The following is a 21,375-nucleotide window of genomic DNA, read 5'->3' as shown; positions in this document are numbered from 1 at the left end:
TGGAGCTTTGTATTATGTGAATTACAAATATGAACCAATATCAGAATAGTGAAAAATATCATCCTGTATTGTTGTATTGTTTTTACAAACCAATCTGTAATGTGATTTTGAACTAAATTGAATTGTATTAAGATACCTATTCTCATAAAGTAAATATATATGTTCTTTGTATTTTATTTGTAAATTATAATAACACATGATCTAGTCCATCTGGTTGCTTGGTTGGGAAAGCCAGTTGTCCTTTTGAAGACATATTAATATATAATATCGGACGTAAAGCCAAAACAAAATACTCTACGTGATTTCACGGAGCTGTAATTCTTTCCACTGACTTTTGTTTCTTTTGGTTTATACTTTTCCACACATGAAGAGCTTTGGAAAAACAGGGGTGGATCATCAAATGGAGGGGGATTCTCCTTAACATGCCTATTTCCATATTTCTGAAAGGGTGACACAGCATGGTGTTGGTGTTTAAAATCTGGATTAGGATGCTCTATAGTTTGATGTGTGCGTGTATATGGTTAATTAATAACTTAATATTCAGTTAGGAGCTTACCTTAGACAAAGCATTGACCCTCAATCTCACGGCTGGGCGCAGAACCAGGAACGGAATTATTTGCTCGGACGGGACTTGAAGTGACCATGCGACCGGATCCATTTGACACCCAGTGTTTTTCCTTCACGTTGAATTTAAACAGTTTTAAAGACACGCTTTCACAAGACCACAATACTATAAAAATGAAACATCATGTAGAGCACTCTACTTCCACATGTCCTATAATTAGTGGACACTGAGGCCTATTTTGGAAATGAGACCTGTCTCTTAGTGTTTTTAAAAAGTTGTACTGTAACTTTAAAACACTCTGCTCCCGCCCATTTGTATGTAGCGTCTTGGCCGTTGTTTATACCTGCGCTATGATTGGCTGATGGCAGCTGTCAATCAAAGCAGGCTCTGTGTTTCATTGGTGGAAGACTAGCCGTCGTCTCCCACTCTCGCGGTACTGCTGCACGAAGATGGCGGCCGAACTGGTGGAAGCGATGGTAAGTAGAGCTCGGCTAGTTTTGGTTTGATGGGAGTCGGGCATGGGAGTGTGGGTTTAAACTGAACCAGGTCGTGGGGAAGCTGGGGGCTTTGTATGAATATGGTTATGAATGTGTACTCTGAGGAATGTGGCGTGTTCGATTAATCACAAAACGAACTAGCCTGTGCTGCTAACATAGCTAGCCTGCTAGATAGTGTTAACAAGGCAAATGCGTTGGTTTGGCTAGCATCACGCTGGTTCTAAGAGAACACACCGAAAATGAATGATAAGACCATAACGTTATAAACGTTTGGGGTATGTTGCTATCGTGCTTTCCTGGTGTGTTATTAGTTCATGTTGTTTGACTTGCAACAATGACTGTCTGTAGTAAGCCGGTTAGTTTATAAAACTGTGCACCTGTCAAAATGTCCATTTGCTATGATTGAATACCGAGAGCTCAGTGTGTGGAGAAGCTAACATTAGCTTGACGATAGCGCAGGTTATACCGGTAATGTCCAAGACATCGTGAATAAACTGCGACGTTACTGACTTGATGGCTCCATTTCGTACCAAACACCACCGGGTAGGCACCTTATTGTGCAGGTTTAATGTAGACCACAAAGCAGTCGTGCTACTGATGTCCAGCACAACAACGTCAGACAAAGCTAAAGCATGTGCACTGCTAGGGCTTTTTCAAGTAACAACAACAACATTATCCTCCAGTCCAGCTGCGTATCCTCTACGTTCCTGCTAATATAATATCATCCTCGTTGTCCTGATTTTATGTTTCGTCTTATAACTAAATAGTTGGTTTACATTATCTGTAGCACTAAATTACGCAGACTACACGTTACCCTGACGTTACTAATTTAAAGAGTAACGTTAAGCGTGTGCTTCATTTCACTGCATCTTGTCAGATGAATAATAAAACTAGAGGTTTATCCACATAATGCTCTAAAGCTCCATTCAAACTTATATTGTAATATCAGGCCTAATTGTGGGATTGTTGTTTTACTCTGTGCCAAATCTGTGTAGTGTGTAAGTAGTTCAGAGTAAGTAATAAGTTCAGAGGTGCTGCAATAGACAATTTACTGCACAAATTTGTTGAGTTGTACCACAGTTTATTTAGGAATAGGATGCTAAAATGCATTGGCCAAAATGTCTGCAGCTCTTCAGAGTGAAGAGCAGCGTCACTCACTACATCCACCTAATTACAAGGCAGGTTCAAGCCTCTGGAGGATTACAGTGACCAACGACAGAAGCTAATTTTAGCTGGTATCAATCAGTTTGAGGCACTGTAGCTGTTGTTGTAATTTCTTGCACAGATCCTGTCACAGGCAAATTTCAGTCATTTAATTTTCTTTTTTTTTACCCAGTTTCTCTTTTAGTCAGGCCATATTTGGGGGCCTGATACATTACCTATAGAAACTTGCAACATTTCAAGGATATAATCAAAATGTAATAAAATTTGTTTTCCAGCTTGAGTCACACAGGGAGGCAGTTCCCCCTCACAACATGTAATGTTAATACTTTTCCAAAGCATAGATTTGTTTTGGCTTGGGTTATGGCTCTCAAAATAAAAAATCCCTGCTTATAAAATAGAGTTTCCCTGTATTTTACATAACATCTTTCTCTCAACTTCTCTTTTTCTCCATCTAGAACATGGTCAAAAGTTTCCGGGTCTCAGACCTACAGACGCTGCTGGCCTCAATGGGTCGCAGCAAAAGTGGGCTGAAGCAGGACCTAGTTGGGCGTGCGCTGAGGCTGGTGCAGACCGAATACAGCCCTGAACTTCTGAAGAACGTCAGGCAGTTGTACGAGTCACGCTTTCCCAAAACATCTGGCTGGCTTGCAGCACGGCGTCCAGAGGGCATCCCAGTTGCCTACTCACCCCTCAGCTCTTCCCCCAGCGCCACCTCTCAGGGCACCGACTACCTCAATGGCATGTCCAAACCGATCCCCACCCCTGCAGCAGAGGTCAAGCTGGTGCCACTACCCTTCTACCAAACTCTGGAAACACTGTTGCCACCAACAGAGCTAAGTGAGTGATAACTATTTGATATTTATTTATCCTTGCGATTAATAGATCAACCTTTAAGAAACATTATGTTTATGTTTGTACTAAATTATTCAGCTACATGCTATTCTGCTTTTGTGATGGAATTTTTAAAACTCATTTACAGTTGCTCAGAACAATGAGAAACTGCAGGACAGTCAATGCATATTTGAGTTAACACCAAACCAGGCAGATCAGGTCAGAAATGCAAGGTAAGAAAATCTAAAATTCCCTCATGGAGCTATATGGTTTAGTTAATTCTAGCTTTGTTTACAAACATGTAAGTGGTGATTATTTGTAATTCAAGTATTTATAATTGTACTTTTTTTAGTGAGCTTCGTCCAGGAATCAGATCAATTCAAGTGGTTCTAAGGTAAGTTATTTGCAATTATGTTTGAAACTTAATAGATGTTTCATAATCCTGTTGTCTGGATTTTGCTGGTTCAACCAGTCACTCTGCTGTAAATCCGAATTTGTCTGAAATATGCTGAATGAAGAAAGGAAAATAGTTTAGTTTCGTTTCCATGCATGGAAGAAGAGCGATAAAACCAAATTTTTTTCAAAATGCAAGATTTCAATTTCAAATGTTAGTTTCAGATGTACTCAAAGATATACAGATTCAGTCATGCTAATGAGCTGTCAGGCACTCCTGTGACGCTAACCTTTCTCTCTTCTGTTGCAGAATCTGTTACACAGACTCCATTGGTGTCCAGGAGGACCAGTATCCTCCCAACATTGCTGTCAAAGTTAACCAGTCCTACTGTCATGTGCCGGTGAGTTGTTTTACTTCTCTTAGATAAAGCACAGCTTCAGACCACAAACATGACTACAGCTAAGCTGTTCTTCTGTTCCTGTCAAATAATTTTCCAAGTGATTACTGTAAGCCTTGTGCTTATAAATACAGTTAATGAGTCACTGGTTAGGGTGTCACTGTCAGACCAAGAAAGTACCACATAGCAGACAGAAATCAAATATAGCAATAGCAGACGTCAGAACAGAAGTAATTGGCTGAACTTTTTAAATGTTTTGAAAAGTTCAGCAGTTCAATCGTATGCTTGTAGCAGCTACAGAGGTGTCAAAATAAATTTTAGAGAAGTTGATTTTGGTTCTATAGCTGTATTTATGTAATATACCGTGTATATTTTTATGATGTGTAGATAGAAAAATAATGACATGGCACAAATAGATAAGTCAAGTATATCAAAACCTTTTTTTGTTGTTGTTGTTTGAATTAAAAATGAGGAGGACAACATGGTATGTTGTGATCTATTAATCATTTATGCACATACATAATAAACCAAAGCACATAAAAAGCAGAATACACCAAAACTGTATGTGTAACTGTACTCTAGCATTCTTGGTGAAACCAGGGGAATGACTGTACCAATTATACAGGTTTTACACTGTGTCTAAGACCCTCAGAGAAATGTCAATGAGATAAATTATGGATTATTTAAACAATGCATTGCATTTGTGTGCCTGTGTGTTTACAGGGCTACTACCCCTCTAATAAGCCTGGTGTGGAACCCCGTCGCCCTTGTCGTCCCGTGAACATCACTCCCTGGTTGCACCTCTCCAATGTCACTAACAGAGTCACCATCACTTGGGGAAACTTTGGCAAGGTTAGAGTCAGATGATTATTCACTATTCTGGTATAGCCCGGGGACAGGGCAAGCAGAAAAACCTCGCTGTTTGTTGGTTGTTATTTCCTTGTTTTTCTTCAGCAGATATCTTTTCCTTATGGGCAGATTATGAGGAGCCCCACAGCAATTTGGGACATGTAGTTTAAGTATTTCATGGGTCCCACTCAGCTTTGCATGGTCTATCTCCTAAAGAAGGCTCCCAGATTGAGTTCTGAATTTTTTAGCTAGCTTCTTTACTGTTCTGCTGCTTCCACAATCCTGAGCTTGTTAAGCAGCTGGAACACTGATGAATACACTCTTAATCCTGCACCTTCTTGTTTAGAGCTCTCTGTGTAAACCAATTAGAGAAGAGCAGCGTGTAAACTGAACCAAGAAGAAACAGGTTTTTGTGTCAGTTGTTATGTGAATACATATAACCTGACATTTTTTCCTATTTTTATTTTAATTCTCTTGACAAACCAATTAATCAATGGAAAAAGTGCTTATCAGATTAATTAAATAAATTATTGTGTTGAGTTCAAACGTCTCACATGTAAAAAAAATAAATAAATAAAAATAAATACATTTAGTAAAAAATCAGGTTTGGGTTCAAGATTATTAATTTTTCCTTACTTGTAAGTAGTAAAGCACCGATTGATTGGGGTTTAGCCGATTTTAAGCTCGATGGGCCCTAACCGGTTAAATGCTCGTCAGTCTCAGATATCCAATTCTGTGGTGATCGTTTTTATAAGCATGGTGGTTCACTTTGCACAATTGCCCCTTTCTCATTCATGAAGCTGAGCTCACTACTCAAAACCATCATCCCAATTTCATGGCATCAGCTTCACTGATGGTGTTTTGCACGCATCTGTCATCTTTTCTCGATCTGCTATATTCACAAATGCTCTCCGGACAATGTCTAGGGAAACAGGTCTGGACATTTTACAGTGTTGTGTCTTCATATGTGCAGCACACAGCAGGAAAGTCACATGCAAAGTGACATGTATTTTCACTTGGGGAAATAGTCTTTTTGGTTTCAGCGTGGTGTGGTCGCTGTGCAGACTGTGCAGGAGGAACGTGACCCAAACTGTATACCGTGGAAATCAGTGTTTTGTTTACAGCACAGCAAAGTAGAGCTTGTTACATGATTAGAAACATGTTATGCATATAACTCTAGTTTCCTGTAGAAGAGAAGCGCAACCATAAGCATGTTAAATATCTCATCTACCTCCTGGAAAACGCTCTTGTGGTGAATTCATTGCCTGCTTTGTTCACACATGGGCTCACACAGAGATTACATAACTTTGTACTAGGGAACTTTCTTAAGACAGGTATAGACTGATTAATTTGTAAGGAAAGCTGTTTTTGTTTGGCCATTTTTTAGTTTTAATTTACACGGAGAATGAGGAAGAGACAATTATAAGCACATGATTGGTTTACTGGACATGAACTTGTTTTAAGATGTTAACACCTTGATTTTTTTGGGTGTTTTTAAACTTTTTCTTGACAGTGTATGTTTTGTTTTATATTGTTTGTCTGTTGAAATAAGTGCTCACAACCCCTGAATCTGTCTTTTCAGAGGTACTCAGTGGCAGTGTATTTAGTGAGGGTCTTCACTGCAGCAGACCTCTTCAGCCAACTCAAACTCTGCTCTGTTGAGAGTGCAGAACGCTGTCGTGAACGCAGTAAGTCTTACTTTTATGATCTGCCTGAATTCTTTAAAATAGAGAGTAAAAGTAAAATGCCCAAAAAACAGTCATTTGTGTAGAAGTCATAATAGATAATTTACCATTTATCTTCAGTCCAAGACAAACTACGTTTTGACCCAGAAAGTGAAATTGCGACCACAGGCCTCCGGGTTTCGCTCATCTGTCCAGTAAGTATTTCTTTATGACAGCACTTGCCATGTTTAGCTGTCAAAAGTCTCCTAAGTGTCTGTTCTACTATTAAGTTTGGTATCCTTGACATGCTTTGTCCTCTTCTATTTCCCAGTTGGTGAAGATGCGTCTCGGTGTGCCATGTCGAGTTTTAACTTGTGCCCATCTTCAGTGTTTCGACGCCGTCTTCTTCCTGCAGATGAATGAGAAGAAGCCCACATGGACATGCCCAGTCTGTGACAAGCCAGCTCCCTTTGAGCTGCTCACTATTGATGGGTAAGAAGTCAGAAACTTGTTCTGACGTGTCTCAGAAAATTCACAGTATGATGAAGGCCAGCATGCTCCCCAGGTTATATTTTAAAGATTTGTACTGTTAGTAAAATGGAAAGTTGAACCTTTATTCTCTTTGTTCTTTGGAGAACTTAAATAATCTTTTAGAGTTAAATACATTTTAAATAAACGGTCTGACTCAAATAAGGTCCAGAAATGCTCCTAGACTGTAAATCAGCTGTAAAATCAGCATAAAAACTCTCTCTTAAAACAGATCACCTATTTTGAGCAGTATTTTGAAATCTTTGCAGTTTTTGTCGGAGTCATAAACATCCCTGCGTCCAGTTACTTCTTTCCAGCGCCTCCATGTCCTGTCATATGGAGAGCCTTTCTCAAAAGCCATAGCTAGAGCTGTTTGCTTTGGTCTTGTGGTCGCTGGCTTTGTAGTTGTGAGTGACGCACTCACGTGGGGTCCTCTCACTGTTAGTAAGTGGGTGTTGTTTGTGGTGGTTAAAAGGTTAATGTTACCATCCGACATGCAAACCATGTCTTTGCAACAGTTGTAAATAACTGTTTTTGCACCATGTTGAGTTTTTGGAAAGTGCAAATCAGTTCCACATTACCAATGCTGAATTCTTTTTGGAGACCAACACCTCTGTATGGTCATCCATCATGCTGCCTGCTACATGGCTGAATAGTGAATGTAAGATAAGCCATGCAGCCACAGAACTGCAACTGATATACCATGCACTTTAGCATGATGCTAACAGTCTCTCTGTAAAGGCAGATTGTGGAAACATTTTAATCCTTCAGTCTAGTATCATATTGCACAACTCTAAATTCAACCCTTGCTGACCTCTGATGGCATTGCTCCTGCAGTAAACCATTCTTTCCATTTTCTGGTGTGTAATCTGTTGTGTTAGGCAACTCTAACCAGGAGCATGTATTTCAGGCTGCTGTCTGAGATTCTGAAAGAGACAAGTGAGGACATTGAAGAGATTGAATACTTGACTGACGGTTCCTGGCGACCCATCAGAGATGAAAAGGACAGGGACAGGGAAAGAGAACGCAGCAACACACCAGAATACCCTGTTGTTGATATATGTAAGTGCCACACGAACAATTGCCGATCTTTGCTTCTGAATGTGTGCATTTATTTCTTTTCTTTAGTTTTCCTGAGTAAATTGTTATGTGTTTTTAAAAATGAAATGCTTCTGCCTGCAGGCATTCCTGAGGCAAACGGTCATTCACCAGCCCACAGCAGCACCAGTCTGACAGGCAAATCTGGAAGCAGTTCTGTGGGGATGTCAGGAGTCACAGGAGGATCTGCTGTGGCACCGGGAGGAGGGGCAGTGGTAGATCTGACTCTTGACTCTTCTTCTGAGGAGGAAGGTGGCGGGGCAGGAGGAGACAGTGAGGACACTGAGGACAGCGCTGACAGTCCTGCCCCAAAGAGGGGCCGATACAACTATGACAAGGACCTGGTCACTGCCTACTGACCCCACAGCTCTGTCCCCTCATAGACTGACACACACAAACAGAGAGGCAGGGGGCTAAAACTTGAGGACAGGAACACAGTAATCCACTAGATGCAACAACCCTCCCTTCTACCCAGAAATCAGAGCCTTTTAGCAGCTCTGGTTTGTATCCAGACAAAACCAACACACACTCAAATATGCACTGTTAATGAATCTTCGATCTAGAGTGATTAGGATTCCTCTTTGTACTGTACACCACTGGAAGCAACTCTTGAATCTTTTTGGCCACTCTTAACCTTGCAGTGAATATCTCTACCGTCCTGCCTCAACTAAAGAAAATGAATGGATCAAGCACCCCCCCACCACACCCCTTGCTCCTATCTCTCCAGACAATTCCCCCTCTACCACCCCATCTCTGTTTGTATTTGACTTGGAATTACAGGCTCCTTTAGCCATGGGCGTTCAATGTTTGCATCTCTGATTTTTGTCACATTTGTGATGAACAGGCAAGTTAAAATTGGAGGATCCTCAGTAGTTTTTGGTAAAAGGGCATGAGTAACTTGGGGGAGGACATTGCAGAGGTATCTGGAGTGTGATGCAAATCCATTTGTGTCATTTCTTTTTTCAGAAAATGAATTCAAAGCTTGAAAGGGTTTTTTTCAGGAATTTATCCATTTTAATTCTGAACAGGCAGAACACAATACAGGCCTCAGTGTGTGATGCTTTCCATTTTTATTTAGTCCTTTAGATAAGAGAACCTACCTCAGTCATAAAAACTTAGCAGACTGACCAGAAAGTAGCTTAAGAAGAAGCAAAGAACAGAAGAATTGATGAGTCTTTCTGAAGCCAATTTTACACTGGAGATTTTGTTTTCCTGGATTTTTTTGTGTTTCATTTTTTTAGTCCATCGTTCAATGCAGCTCTGTTCCCTCTGCAGCAACATCTTTGTCGAGGACATGTTAGTTTGTGGATAACCAGGCTGACTGCACATTGTCATTGATGGGGGGGGGGATTCTGCCATTCTGTAAAATTACTGCATTTATCTTGCTGTAACAGGATTGATTAGGGTTGATGGATCAGCATTGCAAATTGACATAACTCCTCAATATTACTGTACGGCAGCTGTGCCAAAGCAGAGGTGTTTGAAGGATTCACTGACAGGAAGTGGTTATGAGATTTTGGTGCCTTTTATGTTAAGTGGTAAAGGTCGGAGATTCTTGCTCTAAGTGTAGCTGAACTGGCTAGCAGATCAGACCCCAGTCAAAGTGGTGTTTTATTTAATTTCCTTATTTTTACATTTTCTTTCCAATTGGAGAACTGGACAGAAACTGCGGTAAAGGACAGTTACACAACTTTCACAAATGCTCTGTCTCGTTTTTCCCTTATTTTGGTAGCCTTCTCTGAAATTAACATACATATGCTTCACATTCTCTTAGTACAGTAGTACAGTTATTTGCAATACATCTACATAATATTTGGCTGCAGTTCTGTACAGACAAGAGCTGTTTCATTTTCACTTTGGATGTTGGGATATCAATGATCCAGACCCTTGGCTGGGCTGTTGATGAACGCTCCTTTTCTTTTTCCTCTGAATCTGACCGGGGTTAAATCAGCATTCACAGGTTTTTTTCTATGGTGGCTTCGAGGTGTCTGACACAACAAAACTTAATGAAGTGTCAATAGATGCAACCCCACCGAGCTTAAAGTCATTGATTGAGTTACAGATTGTGCTGTCTGGAACAAGTGGAGCTGCTTCAACCAACAATCCCCCTCAGCCTTTTTTTAGTGTAGATAAGGTCATATCTATTTGCTGGAATAGAATTGGACTTTAATTGCTACATGTTGTAGGCTTACAGCTAATGTTCCTCTGCGCCTACACTAGTATTTTCATTATGTGATGGCTGCTCCTCAAACAGGGATGCTCAGGCTGCATGTGAACACATTAGGTTTGTCTGCAGCAAGGTCATCAGTTTGCTAGAGAATAAGAAAAGGTGTTGCTGTGTTGCTAGAGCTGTTTGCACTTTCATCTGACACTTCATCCCAATTTCAAGGCTTATTTATTTTAAGGCCATCATGTAGTGAGTACTAATCAATGATCCCTGGCCATTGTGACCAGTTCTTCAGAACCATCTCATGCATGAGAATCATAAAATGTGAAACTAGAGAAGCGGCGACCCTACGCCACTGTGAGACATTGGGAAGGAAACATGGCAACATGGCGTTATGCATGGTATGGTTTCCTCTGTCATCATCCCTTTGTTGTTTGTTTTTTTTTTTTGTTGTTGCTCGAAAGTAGAGACATGACATTTACTCATTGATCCAGAGCCCTCACTGTTGCGAGTGCATCCTCTGAAAGGGTGGATGATTAAAAATGTAGGCAGAGTTTGATCTGGTCTTGCTGGGTTTTTGTTTTTGTTTTTTTTTCCCCCCCTTTCGCCTTTTGACACTTTGACATAGCTTACAAAATCAGCGTAGTGATGACAAATGTTTGGTAATCCACATGATTGATGGCACTTTGCCTGTAATGCATCAGAGTCTGTCCTGAAAAGGAAATTCTGTGTAAGGCGTTTTTGAAGCAAAAACAATGTAAAGAACTCTAATACGCATCTTTAACTAGGCAATTTGTATTTGTAAGTAACTGCTATACATATTAAAAAATCACATTGTTCATTTGTTGCTAGGTATAGACGGTCATTATTTGAACAGATCTCCTGAACATCTCTCTGCCTTATGGTTAAAGAGATGAGAGGTGGTGCAGGTTGCTTCTGTGGGTCTGAGCCAGACACGTTCGGCGCTGGAGAGAGCTGAGAGTCCTGTCTTTTTTTTTTTTTTTTTTTTTTTTTGTGGCATCTCTTCTTATAACAACGCATATGGTAGCATGGGCAGAGGCTTACAATCCATGATGTAAATGTTTTGTTTGTTGTTTTTTTTATATGTTCATATTAAAATACAATAAAATTTAAATAATATTTTATTAAGCCTTGAATCGCCTCCAGTTGTTCCTAAAGGCAAACAGACAATAAGAAGCTGCTGAGGGCAGCAGCACTTGAAGCTGATGCCACTGAGGACTGGGAGGGCTTGTTAAGGTGTTGGATTGTTATGTCCTGTACCAAATGCTGAGATCTGGGGACACATTTGATGCCTGTTGAGGATAAAACTGTAAAATTTAAAATGATCGTATTCTAACAGCTGTTATTGACGTGTGGAATTAATTAAAATCTGTTCTTAAAAATCTGTCTAACCTGTTTTATTTTGAAAATAGATCATTCAGCCAGACAGCCTGTACTAATGAGAGGATCCGCAGATACAAATGCATTTAGGTTAGTGCAGCTAATATGTCTGCACCTTGAACTGGTTGAACACCAAGATGCTCCATAATTATTTATTTATTTATTACGTGAAAAGGAAGAAAATGAAAACCATGTGTAGCTGTTATCTTTTTGTTTTGTATTTTTTCCAAGTGAATACTCAATCCACAGATAGTTTTGTTTTGGTCCAGTCAGTTTGGATGAATTTATCGACGTCATGATGCAAAATGGAAAGACTGATCTACTGTATTCATTAAATATCCTGTGAAATATATCAACCATTTCCTAAGTTGCAATACTGAAATGTTAGTCATTTAGTTTTGAATTAAATCAGTAGACCTCAAGTGGGTATAAAGTAAAGCAGACCACCAACCAGGAATTCTATGGTGACATGTTGCAAACGAAAATGTCATGTTTGTGCTTTAGTAAGAAAATGTGCTTTTACGTTGTAACATATCTGCAATAAGTTTAATAAAGTAAAGCTAGAGTAAATACATGTAACTCATCAAATGTATTGAACTATGAATAATACCATAATCAACACTATTTTTAATTAAATTAATTTTCTCTTAATAACAAAACTATAACAAATGTGGGGATAATTAGTTATGCTCTGTATTATATTGGTCTATGAGGGTTTTTATTAGTTTTTCTAACACAGAGAGAGCTGAAACAGAAAATTGTGACTTGTGAAAGGTCAGAGGCAACAAGAGGATGATTAACTTAAGCTGCAGATCGCTTTTGGAAATTCTGTGAAGGAGTGTTAAGTATGTAACACGTGTAGGTTTGTAACCATGACCAGATTTGTACAAATGTTAAAGGTTACGTGCATTATTTGCCAGCGATCGAGGTGCATTAGTGAGGTGATGAACGTATAGGTGGGATGTTTGTACTGTGGGGGAAATATGACATGGTTTCAGTGGCTAGGTTTCTGTCTCTCTCATCACCTTTCTTACAGATGCATGAAAATGAAGAGGGGGTGTAGTGAATAAAGATGGGGACACCTGTTAAAGTGGAGGCTAAAATAGCTACAGCCTGGTTAATTACAACAGCAGGGGGACAAAGTTCTGTCTGATGATACAACATCAGATGTTTAATTTCTTCATCACCTATTTAACCTGGTAAATCTCACAGATGCCAGAAACACTGTTTCTGTTATGTTGTCTAGATGACAACATAAAAAATATTCATTATAAAAAAAATATAATATAGATAGTCATTCATATGACTGAGTGAGTGATAAGTAAAGTATCTGCTGTAAATTGGTTTAAAGGTTTTACATAAATGATTGTACTTCATCTAACACTGCACTTAGTCTGTTAAAGAGAAGATATGATCCTCTACCACCACTAGATGGCAGTAATGTACTTCCCAGCTCGTTTACTAACTTCCATTAAACACATAAGAAAGCCGCAGAGTCCAACTGGTCTTTTTCCTCATTAAAAACAACAAACCGGAGATGTTATTAAAAAATTGATCGTGTCGCCCATCACTCATGAGACACATGCACCTCTCCTATCGACTTGTCAGAGGTCTGAGTCTCGCGTTATTTATGCAGAGCTGTCTCTCCCTGTGGGTGTCACACAGCTCTGATGTTGCTGCAGCTGCTGCTTCCTGATTTTGAAGCACCACCACCGGCCACAGCCAAAGCCCTGCTCGCTTCAGAGCCCCACACCCTGAACTGAATCACGGAAGGATTTGCGCCTGGGGAGTTGCCGTCCGTGGTCGGCTTCCCGGTGTAGCTGCCGGTAAAACCTTGGTGGCCTCTTGTGCTGTGACCGCTGAGCAGCGAGGGGCTGCAGGTTTTGGACGGAGACACGCACTGCACGGTTTTTCCAGGAGCTGGTGCTAGCTAGTAGCTGCTAGGTGGCTAATGGCTAGTAGCAGCAGGTAGACGACCTAGAAGGAGCAGAAACATAAAAATGCGTTTACTCCAGATGCTATAGGTGCACCGGAAAACGACTTGGCTTTTAAGGAGCACCTGGGCATGTACGTTTTTACCTAATTAGCTAACTGACATGCTACCGAAAGTATTGTAACTTTGCTAACGTTAGCTAGCTAAGTTACTAGCCACCTAGAGCTGATCCTGTTGCTTTTTCAGACTGAGTTTCGAACAAGGAAAGTGTAGATTTGCAGCTGTCCAGCTCACTGCAGGTTAGTGTATTTGTTGAGAAAGTCGTTTGGGATAACTTATTTATTGAAATGGCTCCTAAAAGAAGACCCGTTCCACTCAATATAACACCCATTGGGGAGGGACAGGCCACCTCTAACACCATTGATGCTGCATCTGAGTGAGTAGCTGTACAATGAGTTCAAATGAATTGTACACGTGTCTATGAATGAATATTTATAATATAATTTATAAATAGTAGAGGTAATTTATCACCAATCATTAGAACTGCACCATTAATCTAGTCGATCATTTGGATACAGCTGTCAAATGTGCTGAACCACCTGTCTCCTCACAGAGCCAACCTTGAGGCCTTACAAAAGAAACTGGGTGAGTTGGACTTGGATGAACAACAGAGGAAACGACTGGAAGCTTTTCTCACCCAGAAAGCTCAGGTTGGAGAACTGAAGGATGAGGATTTTGACCCCATATGCGAGTTGGGTGCAGGAAATGGAGGAGTGGTCAACAAGGTCCGCCACAAGCCCTCCGGCTTGGTCATGGCACGGAAGGTGAAAATCAAATTATTATTATTATTTTTTTAACGTTTTGTTACAGGTGAAGTGTGACAGGTGGACGCAGCTGGATCATGACACATCCTAGAGATGTGTTTGGGAATTCGGATTACATTTTTAATATTTCACTGGAATAGTTATAGTTTGATTTGTTTGCTGCACCAAAGTCTGCGCGGGGCACCACTGACTTACTGTCCATAGAAAACCACAGTCTGCATCATTATTTGAATGCATTATTAATAACATATCAGGGTATGTCTAAATTAAAAAAGTTATTGTTAACATAAGAATTTGGAAAGGCTGTAAGCTTTGATATTTGTTATCAGTTATACTTTGATAAGGCCAAGACATGAATATGCTCAGTATGGTGGTGACATTGTACATTTTAGAGAGGCAGTATAAATGGGAGCAGCATGTGAGTCCACAGAGAAGGATAATATAATCATTAGATCATCATCTGGGTCAGTTTAGCAGCCAATATTAGGCAACAAAAATGCAGCGAATAAATTCCAAAGTGATACTTGATGGAATTTACAAGCAGTGAGTCAGACACATAGTTCATCTTACTGGAGAGAATTAATTTGTTTTTTCAACTGTAAAATGATCAGCCCTACGACAGTTTTTAACAAAACCTAAAAAGACACACATGTAATTTCCTGTTTAATGTTTATATTAAAATAGACCTTTTCTTTGAGCAGAGTCTCCCTCATGTGTGTCATCAATTGAAACGTTTTTACAAGTGAAATCCCAAATACGGTATATTATTTCAAAAGCAACATACATACATCTGGAAAGTGTTACACTACTCAGTTTTCAGTGCAGTCAATGAATGATGTCACTGCAGCTGCTGTATGTGTCTTGGGCAAAACAACAGTTAATGGTTTTATCCTTTCCTTCCTTAGCTGATCCACCTTGAAATCAAGCCTGCCATCAGGAACCAGATTATCAGAGAGCTGCAGGTGCTGCATGAATGCAACTCTCCCTACATTGTGGGTTTCTATGGGGCCTTTTACAGCGACGGGGAAATCAGCATCTGTATGGAGCACATGGTGAGAGACAAAGCCCTTTACTTGTACCTTATACCAATGGACCGTGAATTAATGTGGTTGGATACCATTATTTTCCCTAAATGACAATAGAGAGTCTGAACATGTGCAAAACATTTGTTACCAACAACCAGTAATTATAGAACAACATGACAGTTTTTAATCATACACTTTGTCTCTACAGGATGGTGGATCCCTGGACCAGGTTCTAAAGGAAGCCAGAAGAATCCCAGAAGAAATCCTGGGAAAAGTTAGCATAGCTGTATGTAATTTATTAAGTCTGTTTTCATTTTAAATATATAGTCTATCTCTACATTTTTGTCAGATTTTTATTTGCATGATCTGACCACTAGGACATTTTTGACCTGGTAGCAGTTTTGCTTTTTTTGATGTCAAGATTTGTAGCTTCTTGTGATACACATTTTTGTATATGTGCTGTTTGTGTCTCTTGTGTTGTTGCCTAACTAGATTGTGTTGTCAGGTCATGCATGACTCACAAACAGTACATGTCTGCTTTACCTAAATTTTACTCCTGCATCAAGGCCAGATAACCCAGTGTTTATTAAATTAATATCTACACAGGTAGAAAACCTTTTTTTGCATAAGTGTATATGAACTATTTCTGAGGTTTGCCCCAGTAATAATATTTTTCTTGTCTTGTTTGAAGGTATTGAGGGGATTAGCCTACCTGCGGGAGAAGCACCAGATCATGCACAGAGGTACGTGTGCTGTCCAGCTCACTATGAGAACCAAGATTACAGGAAAGTTTACTTAATTTACCAATACAATTATTGACTGTTGTTGAGTAATATTGATTTTTATTTTTAAGTATTACAAATAAATATAAACACTTCTCCTTGTGATACATTTCCCTCTGCTTTTGAGGCAGCCAGCAACTAGATCCAAACCATACTCAATTACAGTCTTAACTTTAGATTTTTAATGCCACAATATTCTTAAATTTTCCATTCTAATTATCCTTAGTACTCTGAAACAGGCTCAATTACACCTAACGGCATTTAGGTATCATTGCTATTCTAAACCTTTAAACTTTTTTGTTAGTGAAACCACTTTAATTGTGCCATATTAACTAGATCAGTTTCAGTTTTCTCTGTGTTTTCCCAGTTAAATTCTTTTTAATTGTGATGATGATTTTGCCCTCCATGTCTACTGCATCAACATCAGAGAGTTGGCACTCTCAAGGCAGGCTCCTATTTGCGACTATTGTGAGTTTCTGATCATAGAAGTTACCATTGTGAAAGAAAAATGGCTTCGTAAAAACATTATCTTTGGATTTAAACAAAATGAAAAGCCAGGACATATCAAAGTCTAAGGCACAAAAGTTTCCCATAACGCACTAGTGAGGAATCATGGTCGTGTTGTTATGAAAAGTTTTGGTGAAAGGAGCCAACCTGAATAGCAACACAGTAAACGCAGTGCTCAAGGGTTGGTGGTACTCTAGGACAGTTGTCTGAGTTCAAGCGGTAATTATAGCCTCTCAGATGTGATTATACAGCAGCCGCACCCAGTTGACCCCTCCCTCCTTGTCTCCCTCTATCGTTCTCCCGCTCATGCCACCTCTTTCTAAGTCACTCCTCACATGTCCTTGGTCCATTGGAGGGGGGTCATACACCACAGAGAAAAGATTACAGTGCAAGATCTTACCCCATTATTTAGCAGGTTGTTTTTCAGTGATGAGTGGGAAATGTGGAGCACCACGTTTGTTTAAAAGCCTTAGCAACACATAAAGTTACATTTTCTCCCTTATACGATGACACAGCACTGGTGACAAAGAAAGCTGCACATCACTTGTGCCTCTTATAGTAAATGGTAGTCCTGATCTTTTTGTTTTTATATATATATCTATCTATCTATCTATATCTATATATATATCTATATCTATCTATATATATATATATCTTCAAAACGAGCGTGCCATTTATCTGCAATCTCCTGATAGGTTAACAGACATTTAGTCAAAAGTAGAATCCTCATTTAATTCAGTGGGCAAGTGTGTCTATACTTTTGACTGGTTTGAATACACTAGTACACCCATGGCTACATTCAATATTAAAAACCAGTTTGGCTGTATGTTATTTGCTGTAGAGTAATGATTTATTGTTGCATGATCACTACAAAAAGGTTGAGTCATGTCACTGATATCTTAATGTACACTTGTTTATTTGTTGACCTTCTCTGTCACATAGATGTCAAGCCCTCCAACATCCTGGTCAACTCTCGTGGGGAGATCAAGCTGTGCGATTTTGGAGTGAGCGGCCAGCTCATAGATTCCATGGCCAACTCCTTTGTTGGAACGCGCTCCTACATGTCGGTGAGTCAGCTCTGCACGCCTGCGCCCCCACCCCTTTTTCCTCTGGCCATAACCCCACTTTCCTTCTCCTCTTTTCTCACATTGCTCTTGTTCACTGGCCCCGCCCTCTGCCTTCTCTTCGTCTGGCCCTCCCTCACTCCCCTGCCAAGAACTGAGGGCTGTGCCCAGGAAAGGGCTTTTTGGCAAAGAGCTAGGCAACAGTGCTTGCTCTTTCTCGTCCTCCTTTCTCCTCATTCTTAGACACCTGGTGGGTGTAGTGCCAAAAACAGCTTTTCTGTCCCAACCCATTTCCATCCTACCCACAAAACCATTGGTGTTGAGACACTTGCCCTGAAATCATTATACCTATACCCTACCCCACACACGCACCTGTCTTTGCTCAACTCTAATAAAACTGTCCAAAACAGGTCTTTACTTCCTGTCAAACCCTCCCATCCTCTGGCCTCTTCCCCGAACCACACCCTGCTACTTCTTGCCATGTATCACCCTCCTCCTTCCTTTCCCCTCCCATTATCCTCCCTTTCGCTCCTGTGCCTTCCTCTTCTAGCCCTCTACCCAACCCTCTCTCCTGCCTGGCTTCTTGGCTGTACCTGCTCCCTTTGACGTAGTTTGTGTGTTTCTCAACAGCCGGAGAGACTGCAGGGCACTCACTACTCTGTTCAGTCTGATGTGTGGAGCATGGGTCTGTCCCTGGTGGAGCTGGCGATTGGCCGCTACCCCATCCCCCCACCCGACGCAAAAGAACTGGAGGCGATCTTTGGACGGGCTGTTATGGATGGGGCTGAGGGAGAACCACACATCAACATGCAGAGACCTAGACCACCAGGCAGGCCCATGAGTGGTATGAAACACAAAACAAACAGAAGATTATATAAAACATTAATTAACGCATGCATGTGGACTTTGCTTTGACAGCATATTTAATCAAATTAATGTTTGCACAAGCTTTAAAATCAAATTTGATAATAATAAAGATTGCTTACTGTGTGATGTAAATTAGTTTGCTTAGGAAAAAAATCTTTAAATCTATCATGATGTGCAACTTGTTTTCAGGACACGGGATGGACAGTAGACCTGCCATGGCCATCTTTGAACTGTTGGACTACATTGTGAATGAGGTGTGAAAATTGCTTACTGCATATATTCTGTTAAACACACAGTCTATTAAACATATATACTCTATGCACATAGTTTTCTCATCTGCGTTAACCTTTATTTCCTCCTTCCTCCTCAGCCACCTCCTAAACTGCCACATGGTGTCTTCACCAATGATTTCCAGGACTTTGTGACAAAATGGTGAGCATAGATAATTCCATGTTTGGACTAAGGTACCAAATAAAAGTGCTCTGCTCTTATATGCCTTTGTTAATTTATCATCTAGAACATTTTATAACTTTTTATGTGATAAATTCATGAATGCCACATTTGTAGTTAGATGTAAATTCAAAAGTTTTTGTTTTGCCTTTTGTGGTTGTTGAAACTTATGTAGTTTACAAATATGTTTTTTTTTTCTTTCAAGTTTTACTACTAATGTAACCTGTTTCACTGAAATGTCAAGTATGCCATCAGCTTTTTGTAAGTTGGATATTGAACCACAGTGGCTTGCAGACTAGTGGTGCTATCACAAAATTATCTTGTAGCTAACCACAGAGAAACCTTTCTCTGGAACAGATGAATCAGGCTACAGTAATCTCCCTTCACATACATTATTATACACATGCATTTTTGAGTGCATTTTTGACATTAATGGCAAAATCAGCAATGTTTCTCATGTCAATAAATTTCTTGGTGTCCTTTGCATCTGCAGTTTGATCAAAAACCCAGCTGAGAGGGCAGATCTCAAGATGCTGATGGTAGGTTACTAAACTTCATTTAATCTGATTACAGGGTTATTTTTCCCCCCTGTTAATGACGCTAGCAGCACAAATAACTATTTGTTTCCTTTCTGGTTTTCTTTTTAGAGTCACACATTCATCAAACGATCTGAAGTGGAGGAAGTAGATTTTGCTGGCTGGTTGTGCAAAACCATGGGGCTAAACCAGCCCAGTACTCCCACACGCAGCACTGAGTGAACAGGCCCTAATCTCCCTGACACATTTTTGGGTCTTGCTTGCATACACATAAACATACACATACATACATGTACATAAACAAGCAATCACACATATTGGCACTTTTGTCATCTTGCTCGTGGGTAAAATGGTTTTGGCTTCCCCTCATTTATTTCTTTGCCATCAGCAGGGCCCGTTGAGTCTTTGTACTGTAAAACTACAGCTTCACCATGCCAGTGTCACGAGCCACATTTCACTTTTTCACACTGCTGCAGAAGATGTAAAGCACTGAAAGGCTGCAAGTGTCAGCTGAATTTGCATTGATTGACAAACTTCTTTTGTATTGTTGAATATTCTGTATTAATATTTTCTATGGCAACAGTTGATGGCTCGTGGAGCTGTATTTTAATAAATTACCTGCTATAAATATTTGTTGGACTGAAAATGAGAAATCCAAACCAATTATCTACTTGCAAATTTGAAATTTCTTTTATTGAAGGTTAATGCAATTATTTACATTAAAATCCCTTTTGTCAAACATATTCATGGTGTTCTCTGCAAAAAACCTTGCAGTTACCTCCGATATGATGATGAAATTTGTGAGTAGAGCGTGCAGGACAAATGGACATATGAGAAGTCATTATCACTTTTTGGTAAATGAGCGATCACAATAAAGATCACTATGTGAGCGATGTCACAAACCAAAGAGGGTGCTCATGACTGGTAACATTTTTCAATGCCTGATCAGGTTTTTGTGTGCACATTCATAAACAGTATATCAGTGTAGTTTGAATGTTTTGTTTAATTTTTCTCCCCCATTCAGTGATCTACACTTTTGTTTTGACATTGTTTCAGTTCACATCCCACACTGTGTCTCACAAGGGAGGAGGCATATGCTGTGGAGGCCTGATATATGCCAGAATGTCTTTATTTGACATTGAGAAAACGGTGATCAAAATGTATTCATGGGATAATATAGCATGGTTTATTATATTTCTTATACTGTATGTGAGTTTTATTTCCCACAATCATGATGGGGATGATTATCTGGTGTTTTTATCAAAAGCCTGAATTTTTGCAATGTCAATATGTAATTTCAATCATGTTGACTGTATTCCCTCTTCGTTTTTTTGGTCTGTACTTTCCCCTCAAGTGTATTTGATTGTTTTCACTTTACTGCTACATGTGGCAATCCAAGCTTCTTGGGACACAGCCAGCCTAGAGGTGTGCTTTTGGAAAAGACTTGGGTTGAAATACAGTTGAAAACCTTTACTTTTCCATTTGACCTAATTAATTGGGAAACTACTTCAGGTGGCACAGATATTTCAAGTAGTACAAAAAGGTTGAACTGCAAAAAGTTAACCCAGGCCACTGTTGGTCACATGGTGGTGGTGTTGGTGGTGTTACTTGCTAGCCTGCTGTCTTGCTAGAGTGCTAGTATTCTCTTTGCTTATGGCTGCCCTTTCTTATTACAGCCCCCCCCTCCCACAAATTGCATTTGTTCAGAGGAAAAATGGGTGTGTCATCACTTTTATGTGTACAAAGCTATATACAAAAATTACAGGAGTACTATTTTGCAGTCTTAATATACAAAATTTTGATTTATGTAAATGACAAGGGAGAAGAGTCAT

The 21,375-nt window shown here is 39.8% G+C and overlaps 2 protein-coding genes across 2 annotated transcripts; both read left to right on the top strand.

The window, feature by feature from the left end:
• Nucleotides 1–1,009: 1,009 nt before the first annotated feature.
• Nucleotides 1,010–10,890, top strand: pias4a (protein inhibitor of activated STAT, 4a). Its single transcript, XM_026346183.1, has 11 exons — nt 1,010–1,041; nt 2,682–3,063; nt 3,206–3,290; nt 3,410–3,451; nt 3,761–3,851; nt 4,572–4,700; nt 6,280–6,385; nt 6,503–6,576; nt 6,693–6,853; nt 7,800–7,951; nt 8,072–10,890. The coding sequence occupies exons 1-11, from the start codon at nt 1,015–1,017 to the stop codon at nt 8,344–8,346; spliced, it is 1,524 nt and encodes a 507-aa protein (XP_026201968.1). The 5' UTR covers nt 1,010–1,014; the 3' UTR covers nt 8,347–10,890.
• A 2,200-nt stretch (nt 10,891–13,090) lies between these two features.
• On the top strand, nt 13,091–21,016 carry map2k2a (mitogen-activated protein kinase kinase 2a). Its single transcript, XM_026346008.2, has 11 exons — nt 13,091–13,924; nt 14,102–14,312; nt 15,218–15,364; nt 15,546–15,623; nt 16,029–16,080; nt 17,569–17,693; nt 18,321–18,534; nt 18,747–18,811; nt 18,928–18,989; nt 19,501–19,546; nt 19,655–21,016. Exons 1-11 carry the CDS (start codon nt 13,836–13,838, stop codon nt 19,763–19,765), a joined length of 1,200 nt encoding a protein of 399 aa, XP_026201793.1. The 5' UTR covers nt 13,091–13,835; the 3' UTR covers nt 19,766–21,016.
• The last annotated feature ends 359 nt before the right edge of the window (nt 21,017–21,375 follow it).

The sequence above is a fragment of the Anabas testudineus genome, chromosome 4 (genome assembly GCF_900324465.2).
Source record: "Anabas testudineus chromosome 4, fAnaTes1.2, whole genome shotgun sequence".
NCBI classification, from domain to species: Eukaryota; Metazoa; Chordata; class Actinopteri; order Anabantiformes; family Anabantidae; genus Anabas; species Anabas testudineus.
The sequence above is the reverse complement of the archived record's forward strand: the minus strand, read 5'-3'. Positions and strand labels throughout refer to the sequence as shown.

Coding starts and splice junctions, on each gene's coding strand:
- map2k2a (XM_026346008.2), top strand. CDS start 13,836: ATGGCTCCTAAAAGAAGACCCGTTCCACTCAATATAACACCCATTGGG. Junction 16,081..17,568: donor GCACCAGATCATGCACAGAG/GTACGTGTGCTG, acceptor TCTGTCACATAG/ATGTCAAGCCCTCCAACATC. Junction 18,535..18,746: donor ACCAGGCAGGCCCATGAGTG/GTATGAAACACA, acceptor ACTTGTTTTCAG/GACACGGGATGGACAGTAGA.
- pias4a (XM_026346183.1), top strand. CDS start 1,015: ATGGCGGCCGAACTGGTGGAAGCGATG. Junction 1,042..2,681: donor CCGAACTGGTGGAAGCGATG/GTAAGTAGAGCT, acceptor TTCTCCATCTAG/AACATGGTCAAAAGTTTCCG. Junction 4,701..6,279: donor CTTGGGGAAACTTTGGCAAG/GTTAGAGTCAGA, acceptor CTGTCTTTTCAG/AGGTACTCAGTGGCAGTGTA.